This window comes from Akebia trifoliata, chromosome 7 (assembly GCF_017979445.1).
Source record: "Akebia trifoliata isolate Shusen 1 chromosome 7, ASM1797944v1, whole genome shotgun sequence".
Taxonomy (NCBI): Eukaryota; Viridiplantae; Streptophyta; class Magnoliopsida; order Ranunculales; family Lardizabalaceae; genus Akebia; species Akebia trifoliata.
In genome coordinates, this window is record NC_141381.1 from 29,776,465 (window position 1) to 29,789,868 (window position 13,404).

General features: G+C 35.0%; 2 protein-coding genes across 2 annotated transcripts; one reads left to right on the top strand and one right to left on the bottom strand.

Annotated features, from left to right (window-relative positions):
• Positions 1-1,986: 1,986 nt before the first annotated feature.
• XTH33 (xyloglucan:xyloglucosyl transferase 33) lies at positions 1,987-5,633 on the top strand. Its single transcript, XM_086448230.1, has 4 exons — positions 1,987-2,319; positions 2,413-2,513; positions 4,467-4,675; positions 5,098-5,633. The coding sequence occupies exons 1-4, from the start codon at positions 2,091-2,093 to the stop codon at positions 5,504-5,506; spliced, it is 948 nt and encodes a 315-aa protein (XP_086304356.1). The 5' UTR covers positions 1,987-2,090; the 3' UTR covers positions 5,507-5,633.
• Positions 5,634-6,148: 515 nt separating this feature from the next.
• Positions 6,149-12,406, bottom strand: LOC147398894 (aldehyde dehydrogenase family 2 member B7, mitochondrial-like). The gene is made up of 11 exons (XM_086448229.1): positions 12,226-12,406; positions 10,784-10,930; positions 10,534-10,676; positions 10,276-10,429; positions 9,328-9,557; positions 7,753-7,842; positions 7,445-7,618; positions 7,239-7,376; positions 6,972-7,109; positions 6,826-6,887; positions 6,149-6,720 (listed from the first exon to the last, which is right to left on the bottom strand). Exons 1-11 carry the CDS (start codon positions 12,311-12,313, stop codon positions 6,447-6,449), a joined length of 1,638 nt encoding a protein of 545 aa, XP_086304355.1. The 5' UTR covers positions 12,314-12,406; the 3' UTR covers positions 6,149-6,446.
• Between the last annotated feature and the right edge of the window lie 998 nt (positions 12,407-13,404).

The following is a 13,404-nucleotide window of genomic DNA, read 5'->3' on the forward strand; positions in this document are numbered from 1 at the left end:
AAATATGAAAATATCTAGAATTTCGACGGCCCTAGACCGTCAAAATTCAGTTTCTAAAATTCGTGGGCCTTAGCCTGTCAATTTTTTTTGTCGAATTTTCCAGTTTTCACGTAGTGACACACACCCCCCCATACACCATCATTCTTTTAATCAAAACCCACTCTTTTTAATCACATTTTTTATACATGTCACCATCTCCTCCATCCTCCCCAAAATATCAACAACTACCCCTTTACACCATCATTCTTTTAATCAAAACCCACTCTCCTTAATCTCACCTAACGCTCAACCTAAATAGGTTAAAAGATCCAATCCATTTGGATCTAAAACAATCCACCTATACTACATTCCACATATACCCTCCCCCTAACCTTAAATTTCATACACCTCACCCATAAACCTCGTGTCATTTTTCACCTTTTTACATTTTCACCCCATTCTACTCCTAAAAGTCACCTCCAAAATCCAATAAAACCCTCCTTATTCTCAACACAATTTTCCCCCAAAACTTAAACCCTTTGTCAAGCTTCAACTCTCTCTCTCTCAATTCCCCTAAAACCCTACCCAACCTTCCAAAGTCAAGCTCATCTACAATCTCAATCCATTATACACCAAAACCCTACATACTTTTACCTCCAAAGCTCAAAAGTACAAAGTCAAATAAGTTCATCACTTGAAGGTTAAGAAGAAGAACATGATAGGGTAAAGATTAAAAAAAAAAAAAAACAATACCTCTCCCCCTTCTCATCCTTCTACATTTTTTCTCTTCTACTTCTCTTCCCTCTATTTTTTATTTTTACCTTTTCTAAAACAACCTTAAGATGTAGTGTCTACTCTCCCCTACTTCCGGTAAATTGGGCTTTAGCTCTGTCGAAAAGGTAGAAGTTAAAATCCTTTTTCAAAAATATTTCTTAAAAAAATCTCTACACTAATGCACCCACCACGAAAAAGTTTTGAGCTAAGGCATTAGGTCAATTCCTTATGGAAATGGACCTTTGACAAAAAAAATCTATATTTTTTGAGATTTATCAAAAGGTATGGATCATAGAATGCCTTCTTCCTCAATAAAAAAGTCTTGAACGATTTAAATTGAAATCAAAACCCCTCGCACTCGAGGGCACAAATCGAACTTTTCTGACTTTTTTTTATTCATTTTTCAAATTGATCAAATCCGAGATTACCACTAATGATGGAAAGAGTAGGGTGCCTAACACCTTTCCTATTTTATAATATAGACCACCCTTACCTATATCTTAAGTAGACTAATATGCTTATCCGTATGAAAGTCACTACAAATAAAACAAGTTTTTTGAAATCATTTTTCGAGTGCCCATTCACGTTATTTAAAAAGAAAATGGTGATGACTCCAAATCCAAGTGGTAGAGATCTTCAGATTCAAAAATCTCATGTCTACAGATAAGCATCATATTTAACTCGAATATCCATTTATCCAAGTTTATTATGATAAATTCACAATAAAACATATGTGTAATTCAAAATTAATATTTTCCATTATATTCACAATGAGGTATACACATTTGACTTTGATATCCACTTGAAATTTAGATACAAGTATGATACAGATATCCTTTAAAAAAGTGGATAAATAGTCGAATATGAATAACCTTACCATAAGTGGGTAAAAATTCTAGATAAGGATATGGAAATAGCTTCAACCCTAGCCCTACCCTATTCTATAACCTAACCTATGATATTATTGTACTTCTAATTACTACATTTAGCTAGTTAACATGCGCAATACAATCAATCAAGTATTCGATTCATGAAGTGGGCCAACGATTAGCTAATCTAATCGCGTTTTTGTGCCGTGTAGACTAGGTTTAGACATGAACAATAAATGCATGTTTGGTAACTGCAGCTATACTTGCAGGTAGCTTCACAAGCCCTGCCAAACATCCTTAACTAATCCCACATGCTTGCTGATTCTTTTGTCTTTTAGATCCAAAACACTCACCCAAAAAAACTAAAGAAGGACAGCTAAACCAACTTTAGACACAACTAAATACTTCCAACTACATTTCCAAGCTCCTTATAGTTCTTTTTTCTCTCATATTTCCTATCTAAGAAATATGCCATTTTCGCAAGAAAAACTTGTGTTTTCCATATTCTTAATCTCGTGCACCATTGTTGCGACATCGTCGCGCCATGGCCATTTCACACCTCCAAACCTCAAGCGTTTAACGGATATTTTTCCTCATCTCACATTTGACCAAGGGTTTGCTGAATTCTTTGGAGGATCAAATATTCGGCTCATTGAAAATGGATCTTATGTTGATCTTGTTCTCAACAAATCTTCAGGTATGTGTCATATTTGTGTGTTAGTTGGTAAATGTGGATCATTTTGGGTGAGTTTTTTTTTTAATCAGATATGATATTTGAGTTATTTTGCAGGCTCTGGTTTCATCTCACAAAACAATTATTACTACGGATTTTTCAGTACTGCCATCAAATTGCCGATTGGTTACTCATCTGGCGTGGTCGTAGCCTTCTATGTCTGTTCTTCCTCTTTGATTACTAGCAGATTCACACTCACATTGAGATGTATATATATACATTGTGCAATCTAGAAACATGAGTGACATTGATTAAATCGACCTTTACATTAATTTGCATATATGTGTGCATTTGTTATCATTATCAGAGTTTTAATCAACATCTTTGAAGCTTTATCCCAATGTTTTGAGCTTAGCTAAACGAATATTATCCTGACATTCAATTTTATCCTAAGCCCTGTTTTTTGTTATTGAAAGTGTGTTCATATCTACTTTCACTATCTCAATTCATGATTTTTGGGTCTTCCCTTATATCTTCTCAATTGCATTCATTTTTAATTTTATCTTTTTGTTGATTCATGTTGATATACCTATAGCAGTTGTGCTCAATCTATTAATATGTTACTTTTTATTCATTTAAAATTCAGCTCCACACAGCAAAGTTGCTCACCATCAAAATTTTATCTGAAAATTTTGGTTCAACTGAACGAAGCTCATTCCAACATTCAGTAATGTCTAATATCATGTCTGCATGAGCTAACATATGGGACAACAAAAAAAAAAACTATTTAAAAAAAAAAAAAAAATGTGGATCGTATGCGCCAAGGTTGGAGGATTGAAACCCTCCTCCCACACTCCAATACACGCCACATAAGTTGTAATCCAAGGAAATTTTTAAAAGGAGATATTTTAGGCTCTAATTCCTTAAATTATAGCTTACGTGGTGTGTATTGGGGTGTGGGAGGAGGGTTTCAATCCTCCACCCTGAGTGCATACGATCCGAACTCCTTAAAAAAAGAATCACTCCCTTCACAAAACCATAGATCCATTACTTCGGGATACACAAGGATAGATATTTGTGGTTTTGTGCAGTTCTGTGAAGAGAGCAGATCAAAAAAGAGCGTCAGATTATCACGACTCTTGAAAAAAAGTATTTCCATGAAAGTTGAACATTGAAAGATTAAGGTGATTTGTATCAAGTTTTAAAAGGATACATAATCTAACAGATTCTCTCTTTTTTCCATCCAATTTGTGTTTTATAGGATGTTCTTGTTTCATAATTTTAAGCATTATTTATAATTGGCCATTGTACATAGTAGATGCATTATATCTAGCATATTACATACTGGTAGGGAGCCTTACCATTATAATATCATTTTATTAATTTTATAGTTAAGCTGTCGGGCTATTATGACCTATGAGGGTGTTTTTGCACATTTTCTATGCCATAATGTCTAATATTTGCTGTCAGACACATTAGTTTTTCGATTCCCACCAACACTGACTTCATGTGACATTATTTTTAATTGACCGAAGTGTTCAAACCCCTAGGCCAGACTAGGGGGCGAGGCATGTAGTCTCTTAAAGCACCATATGTCACCCAAATCCCTCATATACATGTAATACCCCACAAACCACACATACTAGGAAAATTAGGATAAATCCTCCTAGATGAATCCATTTCTTTCATTCATGATGTATGTATATTTGAGTGTATATGTGTGGAGTTCGTTTTTGGAGACCCCACAATCTCATTGGTCCATGTATATTGAAGGGCATCCGAATTTACAGAAATATACCAATATCTTATTTAAGTTTCAATTCGTATGGACCAGTGAGAATGTGGAGTCTTCAAAAAAAATACATAAATTATTTATAGCATATATTAAATAAACTTGCAAAATTACAACTCCACCATAATTCCAAGAATTCATATTTTTAAGAAATTATGAATTAATCGAGATTAAATCCCCAATTGAAAAGGTCATGAATTAATTAAACTTTTTCAAAAAGTCATCCACGACATCAAGAAACATCAGTATCCTACACACAACCACATTTCTTCTATTTTGAAAGATGGATTTCGTGTTTATATTTATAAACTAGATGCATTATGCATTGAGGATATTGGCATTGATATGTGCATCTAACTGATGGCATTAGCAAACTCAGATGTCCAATGCAGATGTGTTCCCTCACAGCCATGATGAGATAGACATCGAATTGCTGGGTCATGAAAATAGGAAAGATTGGATCTTACAAACCAATATCTATGGGAGTGGCAGCACTAGAATAGGAAGAGAAGAGAAATTTCGTCTCTGGTTCGACCCCACACAACAGTTCCACCATTACAGCATCATTTGGAACAACAATCACACTGTGTAAGTCAAATAACATTACCTATAGAATCCTGATTTATTGGTTTGTTAGGTACTTAGAATTGAAATCATCATATATTTTTTCTTCTGGTTTTCATTGATTTTGGTCATATTTAAAATAAGTGAAATTTGTACCAAAGAAATCAACCAATTGTGTTGAACCGAATTACCCTGAGTATCCCCTCGGTAGAACTGATTCTATCTGTTCGATTTATATTAGAACCAGCAACGGATATTTTAAAATAAAATTTAAAAAAAAAGTGTTCTAGGATTTGTTAAATGAGTACCCATTTTTGACGCCCACAACTAGTTGGTTCTCGGGATATATTTATCCATTCTTTTAGTACAATATCCTTATTGTCAAATTCCTTAATATTTTAGTTAATTTTGAATGCTTGATCTTAAGAATCCATGAACATTTGCAGATTTCTCGTCGACAATGTACCAGTAAGAGAAGTGACCCATAATGAGGCAATATCTTCGGCATATCCATCGAAACCCATGTCAGTGTATTCTACAATATGGGATGGATCAGAGTGGGCAACCCATGGTGGTAAATACCCAGTTAATTACAAGTTTGCCCCATACATTGCTTCATTTGGGGAGATGGAGATGGAAGGATGCAAATGGGATCCAACAAAACAAGTTCCTTTGTGTACCAACAATGGTGGTAAAGGTTTGTTGAGCTTAGATCCTGTTAAGGGAGAAGATTTTGTCAAGCTTACAGAGGAACAAAAGATCGGAATGGAGCAAGTTAGGAAGAGCTTCATGATTTATTCGTATTGTAAAGATTCAGCCAGATTTAAAGTTTTGCCTCCCGAATGCAAGAAGTAATAGTGGGCAGACCATGGTTTTTATTTTTATTATTTTTAATTACTTAGAAAAAATATATATATTTGTTTTATTTGTCATTAATAAGATTCATCATGCTTGTGGCAAAATTAATTTCTCTTCATGACCACTTATGGCCCCTAATCAATTTCTTACATCTAATATGCATGATTTTATTTGGTTAGTACTTTGTAGGGTATGGTGGGTTTTGATCCTTAATAAACAACTCCAACCAATGTGGGCACCATTCATGTTTATATGACTTTCTCAAATCTCAATTATTCAATTTAATTGTAATTCTATCAAAGGGAAGGTAAGTTTCAGATTCATAGTTGGTATAAAATAATGTCAAAACCTCGATACGGATCCCCGAATTCTAAAACATAGTTTTAAAACTCGAATGAACATCTAGTCAATTCAATTGAAATGTCGATCGAATTGAGTCAACACAAAAGGTCAACCAAAATAAAGTATGACTCAATGGTGGAGTTGATGAGTTGACTTGGTAGAGATTGTTCCATCAAATTTGTGAGCCAAATAAAAATTCAATCAAGTTGAGCCAACTTGACCAAATTTCGAAACTATGCTCTAAACAAAACCATTAAAATAAATAGCCATCACACCACTGGGACTAGAAATCCACAATTCTATCCAATTTCAACAGCTTCAAATCATTATATCCAAATCAATGTCTTCTTTCAATTCTAGAATAATTTGATAAAAGTATTGTTGCGGATGAAGAGAACAGATATAAATCCATTTTATTAGTAACCGAAGCATAAAAAGAGAGGGGGGGGGGGGGGGGGGGGGGGGGGGGCGGGGGCAGAATCAAATTCAACCTAGTATCTGGTAATCACAAGTTAACATCATCATTATCATCATCATCGTTCGATCGCAATGTGATTGGTGTTTTTTTTTCTAAATAACTGACACGACCAAGAGATTATAACCAAGCAGGGTTCTTCAAGGGAGTAACAACAGCCTTAACTTGCAAGTAGTTGTTAAGGCTGTAGACACCCTTTTCTCTGCCATGTCCACTCAGCTTGAACCCACCAAAAGGAATAGCTGCATCAAAAACATCGTAACAATTAACCCATACCGTGCCAACTCTCAATGCGCGGGTCAGAGTGTTGGCCATGTCTATGTTCTTAGTGAAGACTCCTGCCGCTAGACCATATGGAGAACTGTTTGCCCTTCGTATCACCTCTTCAATGCTCCTGTTAACAATGGAAACCTCAGAGCCAATGAAATGGGGGGAAAACGAAGAAAAAAAAATCATTTGTTGGCACAATGGTAAATGTATTGGATTGTTGGTAGCTCACTTGAATTTCAAGATAGTTTGCACTGGACCAAAGATTTCATCCGTTGCTATCAACATATCATCCTAATTGGCAAGAGAGTTACAAATTAGTCCTATTTTTTTTCAAACTCCATTCGATCTGTTGAAGAAGTGGTGTAAGTGTTTTACCTGAACATTTGAGAAGACAGTAGGCTGAATATAGAAGCCCTTGGTGCCAAATCTTTCACCTCCGGATTCAAGGGTAGCCCCACTTTCAATGCCAGATTTTATGTACTTCATGATCTTCCGAAATTGCTCGGAATCTATCTGATATTTTCAAAGTTGATGGAACAGAATCACAAATCAGACAGAAAATCCAAAAAGGTACTTTTTTTTTTCGAACATTTGGATCATTTTTTTAGAAAACCATTATGAGGGAGAAGATGACTATTTTACCTGAGGACCCTGTTCAATACCCTTCTGGAAGGGATCACCAACGACGCGTTTCATAGCGCGCGCCTTTGCTTTCTCAGTAAACTCATCATATACACGTTCATGTACAAACGTGCGAGAACCAGCACAACAACATTGTCCCTATAGAGAACATAGTGTTTATGATCAACAAAATCAATTATTCTAAAGAAAATATTAATAAGACATACCTGATTAAAGAACAAAGCAAAGTGTGCAAGCTCAACAGCTTCATCAATATCGGCATCCTCACAAACAATGAAAGGGGATTTTCCACCAAGTTCTAACGTCACTGGCTTAAGATTGCTTCTTGTAGCCAACTCAAGCACAATCTTTCCAGTGGCAGTTGATCCTGTGAAAGCAAGCTATAAAGAAGTACAAATGATTATAGAGAGCAATATGACGTCAAATTGAATAATAAGAGACGAAAAAAAATAGCTTTTATTTGCTTTCTATCACCATTTTAATTTGCTATCAATCAATTTATGACGTAAAATACCTTGTCCACATCCATATGACTGGAAAGAGCTGCACCAGCAGTTGGACCAAACCCAGAAACAACATTTAGAACACCTGGAGGAGCCCCAGCCTGCCATAAATATTACACATAAGAATGTAAGATTGTCCCAAATGAAAAGGAAAGTCTGTGGGACTAGCATTTCCACATAATCCATATAAAATCTCACCTGAGACTTGAGACAAGCACATAAATAAATACTATTAAAAAGGTGTCAAAATAAATAAGGAACCAAAGTACAGATAAATTCCAACATCAACGACTGCAAACTACTAACAATATTGAACAAGCAAGATAAATCTTAGGTCAGAAAATACAGTGTAAATCACACTTTGTGTGATGCCAAGGGATCTTTCCCACGCACTCACGCCATTTGGCATCAACATGGCTGTTTTTTTCAGCAATGGCCTTTATAACATACACCAGAGTAGCGCCCATCGAGTCCACATAGCTTATAGCCACACAAATGAAGGAACGAAAACTAGGTCGAAAGTAGCAAGGGATTGATTCGAAATTGCTGAAGCAAAATAATATATTGAATGTGCTAATACTCTAGAAGATGGATTCACCATTGCCCAATTGAGTTCAAATATTCACAAACACATGGACAGTCACGTCTAAAGTATTTCAGAGGGGGTATGTTGAATATCACCTAAGTGTTAGGTAAGGAAGCTAAAGGGATTAAGCGCTAATCTCTCTTTGCCACACCCGACAGAAGAAGAAAAATGAGAAGTACTAGTATGGTCCCTCCATCCCTCCCTCAATTTCCATAAATTTCCTCACTTACCATGAAAATGTTAAAGATGACACCACATCATGTACCTTCTCATCCCCTACAATTGAGTAAGAGGAAAATGTAACATCATGGATAATGAATTCAGCCTTCAACATATAAAGTAGCACACTTACATGAAAATTGAAAACTATGATGATGACGATGATGTGCAAGATCCCATGTTATGATAAAATAAACCACTTGATAGTACTAAGCAGCTATAAAAGATATGAGTCAAATAACAAAACACATAACAACAACTATAGCAACTCTATCGTTGAGACATCTAAAAGGCCAAAATATAAATAAAACTAACCCAAGTCAAATTGTATGATTGTATAACTCAGTTCACTACATCAATTATGTTTTAGCAGACTTGTGTTCACTTTAAATATACTATTAAGTAGAAACACTTTGGAACATTCCAATATTTAAATTCTTCTATACAAAAATTTTGACCGGGACTACATTCTTCACTTGAACTACAATTGTCTTAAGCATATAGAAATATTTTGTTTTCTGGGGATCATTGTTGTATCCGAGTTACATAGGAAACATAACTCAAATAATACGTAAATACCCCCAATTATTCCATGAAACAATGCTAATAGTTATTTCCGATTAAAGGCACATTGAGATACGGAAAAAAAGTATCTCGCGATGAATATTTTACTTACGTCTATTCATAAATATGTTTGCAAGAAGTTCTCACATGTAGTCTGGCAGAGTTGCTCCAACTTGAAATGAGATTTTTAAGTAAAGACAGAGAACCAAATACCTACCTCAAGGAACAGCTTTGACACATATAGAGCAGATAATGGTGTCTGCTCTGCAGTCTTTAGCACAATAGTGTTACCAGTAGCTAATGCGGGCCCAACCTTCCAAGCAAACATGAGAAGGGGAAAATTCCATGGAATAATCTGCCCAACAACACCAATTGGCTCGTGAAGAGTTTGCACATGGTATGGTCCATCAGCAGGAACTGTGAGACCGTGAATCTTATCTGCCCAACCTGGATATTTTCAATACCAAACCTTAGAACTTTCAACCAAATAATGTAGAACAAGGGGAATTCAGTAAATATATCTAATTAATGTTAATCAACCAACAACTCCAAAAGCCCGATCTGTTGGAGAGGGGGAGAACTATGAATAAAAGAGGGTCATAGGGCTTAACTGGGGTATGACACACCCATATAGGTGGAAAGTATTGAACCGGTGAACTATATAAACCTAGAGCCCAGATACCATGTTAATCAACCAACTACTCCAAAAGACTAATCTTTTGGAGAGGGAGAAAACTATGAATATAAGAGGGTCACAGGGCTTAACTGGGATATGACACACCCAAAAGGTAGAAAGCATCGAACCCGTCACCTATATGAACCTAGTGCTCTGATACCATGTTAACCAACCAACTACTCCAAAAGACGGATCTTTTGGAGATGGGGGAAACTATGAATATAAGAGGGTCATTGGGCCTAACTGGGATATGACACACCCATAAGGGTAGAAAGTATCAAACCCATGATCTATACGAACCCAGAGCTCTGATACTAAGTTAACCAACCAATTACTCCAAAAGACCGAACTGTTGGAGAGGAGAAGTATTAATATAAGAGGGTCATTGGGATTAACTGGAGTATGACACACTTAAGAGTGAAGGAAAATATAGACTTAACAAAAAAGATTACAAAAGTATCTAGAATACATTTCATTTATGTATCCCACCAGCATAATATCGTAATAGGCGTGCCAGCATTGGTACTTCAATGTTCGCAGCCTGTTCATAAGGCTTCCCATTATCCCAGGTTTCTAGTGTTGCGATATCATCATTGTGCTTTTCAACCAAATCAGCAAAGCGATAAATTATCTGTGATCTTTCCTGTACAAAGCCACACAAAAAAATGGAGAATAAGTTAAAGAATTTCGGAAACTATCCAAGATCATGTATCAGAACACTAAAACACAAAAATTTGCAATTATTACATAGGGGGACATCCTTGGCCATGGTCCCTCGTCAAATGCCTTGCGAGCAGCGGCAACAGCACGGTTGATATCCTCTGCGTCAGCTTCGGCAACTTCAGCAATGACTTCCCCTGTCCTTGGGTCCAATGTAGGAAAAGTTCTTCCTGAGACCAGTAAAAATTTACGACATCGGTTCAGTAACATAATTCTAAGCATATAACCTAGTAAGAAAGTAAATGCTTCTTAATGTGTAAAATAGATGGAAACAAACCTGCTGCTGCATCGACAAATTGGCCATTGATTAAAAGCTGGGTATGTTCTACTTGAACATTCGGAGTGATTGGTTCTTCATTCACAACAGCTGTGCCATTCGCAACAGCTGTGCCAGTTATGCTTCTTGCCCAGATAGAATTTTTGCCTGAAATATTACATACAAATATAATATATCTCTTCTGACATTCTTAAATGGACGAAAATACCAAAATGTCTAGACCACATTTTTAGAATACTAAAGATCTGAAACAGAAGAACTCAAGCAGTAAACCAAAAGAACTACTTTGTGTCTAAATGGTAAAAAATATGCAATCTTGTAAATTACCAAAAAGACTGGACCACATATTTAGAAAACTAAAGATCTGAAACAGAAGAACTCAAGCAGTAAACCAAAAGAACTATTTAGTGTCTAAAAAGTAAAAAAGATGCAACCTTGTAAATTACCAAAATGACTGGACCACATGTTTAGAAAACTAAAGATCTGAAACTGAAGAACTCAAGCAGTAAACCAAAAGAACTACTCAGTGTGTAAAAAGTGAAAAAGTTACAATCTTGATTCTTGATTCCACTCCCACATCAATAAAATACCCTGAATACTAAAATCAAATAGCGAAAAATCTCCATTTTTATATTTTATGGTTTCGCATGTTTAGAAAACTACAGATCTGAAAGCAGTAAACCAAAAGAACTACTTTGGTACAAAATGTAAAAAAGATACAATCTTGAGTTGAGTTCCGACCTCAATAAAAAAATACTCTTGAGTACTAAAATCAAATAGAGAAAACCTCCCCATTTTTATATTTAATGGTTACTCAATCTTCTTATAAATACTACAATTCCCTTAAGTTTCCTTATAAATAAACCAAAACTCATCCATTTTATCACCATTACGACTCTCTTTTCGAACATTTCTTTCTACAACATAAAGAAAGCGCGTCCCTTTAAATCATCGAAGGTGAAACTAAAATTTTAAAACATTTAAAATACCCAAAAAAAAAATTGAATCTAAGATCTTACTTCAGAAATCCAACATTTCTCAAGAAGAAACAAACAAAACTAGAAAAACAGAGAAAGAAAAAAAGAAGGAAGCGTAATTTGATTTTTAATCTCCCAAAAAATAAAATATTTAAGAGAAAATCTAATTAAATGACTAATAAATCTTCTTCTTCACAGTTCATCCTTGTAGAATTCTTTTTTCTTGCATGTTTAATTTCATACACTCCGATCACCGATCTCAAACAGAAATCCAAAAAAAAAACGAACTAAAAATCATAACTTTCTCCATTCAAAATCAATAAGAAAGCGAAAACGCAAATCATCGATCTCATCAAACAAAAACGAACACTCCATCGATCGAAAATCATCGAAAACTAAAACAACAAAATACAGTCCAAATGTCCAAGAGACACAAAAACTCTCTCTTACAAAGAGATTTGTTACCTAGAGAACGTAACGTAGCAGAAGAAAACGAAGTAGCAGATAAGGATCGAGAGAGGAGAGAAGATATTCTTCGAGCCGCCATGATCATAAATTTCCGAGCTTCAAAAGGATTGCAGAGAATATCTGTGCCTATGCAGAAGATTTGGATATTATATAAAATTAAAGAAGAGATTAAAATGGAAAGAAAAATTTATTTGTACGGATAGCGACGAATATAATGGCTTACGAATGAGTCCCCTTTGAATCACCTAGTAAACAAAATGACCTAATTACCCTTATCTTTACAATAATGCTCCAGTGACCTCTGCCAGTAACCTCATATCGCACTTCTTGATGGCAAATGCTATTCATTGAGATACGAGTTAAATAACATCGATGGCTCCTATTCACTTTCACTTAAAGAAGTGGCGAGTCACTCAACTCGTCTCTTATCTTTATAACCTTTAAAAAGATAAAAAGACCCTTTATTTTCGGAAATTACTGATGTGACAATTAAATACACTGTGTTACGCACTTAACTGATGTGGATGTATGCACGGAAGTGTATATACTTTTCCTGGACATACGAGTGAAAAGAATCTATGGTTCTGTGCGCACCTCAACATCGCCGCACTGTAAAACGCAGTGTATTGCACAGTCACTCCATTCGACTCTTTATTTTCACTCCAAAAGCAGCAATTATTTTTTAGAATTGCTATTGGCACACAAACTTCTACTTATTATAATATATATTTTCGTAAATTATTCATCACATCATAATTAAAGATTAAAACACATCATTCGAAGTCAATAAAATTTTGGTTAAGTTATTACCTCAACTTTACAGAGCATTATAATACATCCAAACAATTTCAGTAGCTGTTTACAATTGGAATTTCAACCATTGATTTTTCTTATTTTTATTTTTATTTTGGGTTGTAGTGTAACAAGTAAAAGTTGGGGTGCCAAAAGTAGATCTCTTTTTTTCTTGCCTTCAAATAAATTATATCTACTATAACCTTGACAAAAACTAAATAAATTACAGATCTCTTAGAATAATTATATATGAAATATAGATTAAAAGAAATGATTTTCTTTATAAAATATGATTTTGGGGCATTTGATTGGGTATTTTCCATTAAATTCAATTTTACATTTTAGATCATTAATTTTTTGGTAAATTATTAAAACGACTAAATT

What these genes read in the sequence shown, in the direction of transcription:
- LOC147398894 (XM_086448229.1), bottom strand. Translation starts at nt 12,313, where the DNA reads ATGATCATGGCGGCTCGAAGAATATCTTCTCTCCTCTCTCGATCCTTA. An exon ending in ATTTGTCGATGCAGCAGCAG is followed by an intron (nt 10,677 to 10,783) that starts GTTTGTTTCCAT and finishes TACTGGTCTCAG; the next exon opens with GAAGAACTTTTCCTACATTG. An exon ending in TTGCTTTGTTCTTTAATCAG is followed by an intron (nt 7,377 to 7,444) that starts GTATGTCTTATT and finishes TGTTCTCTATAG; the next exon opens with GGACAATGTTGTTGTGCTGG.
- XTH33 (XM_086448230.1), top strand. Translation starts at nt 2,091, where the DNA reads ATGCCATTTTCGCAAGAAAAACTTGTGTTTTCCATATTCTTAATCTCG. An exon ending in TGTTCTCAACAAATCTTCAG is followed by an intron (nt 2,320 to 2,412) that starts GTATGTGTCATA and finishes GTTATTTTGCAG; the next exon opens with GCTCTGGTTTCATCTCACAA. An exon ending in GCGTGGTCGTAGCCTTCTAT is followed by an intron (nt 2,514 to 4,466) that starts GTCTGTTCTTCC and finishes TAGCAAACTCAG; the next exon opens with ATGTCCAATGCAGATGTGTT.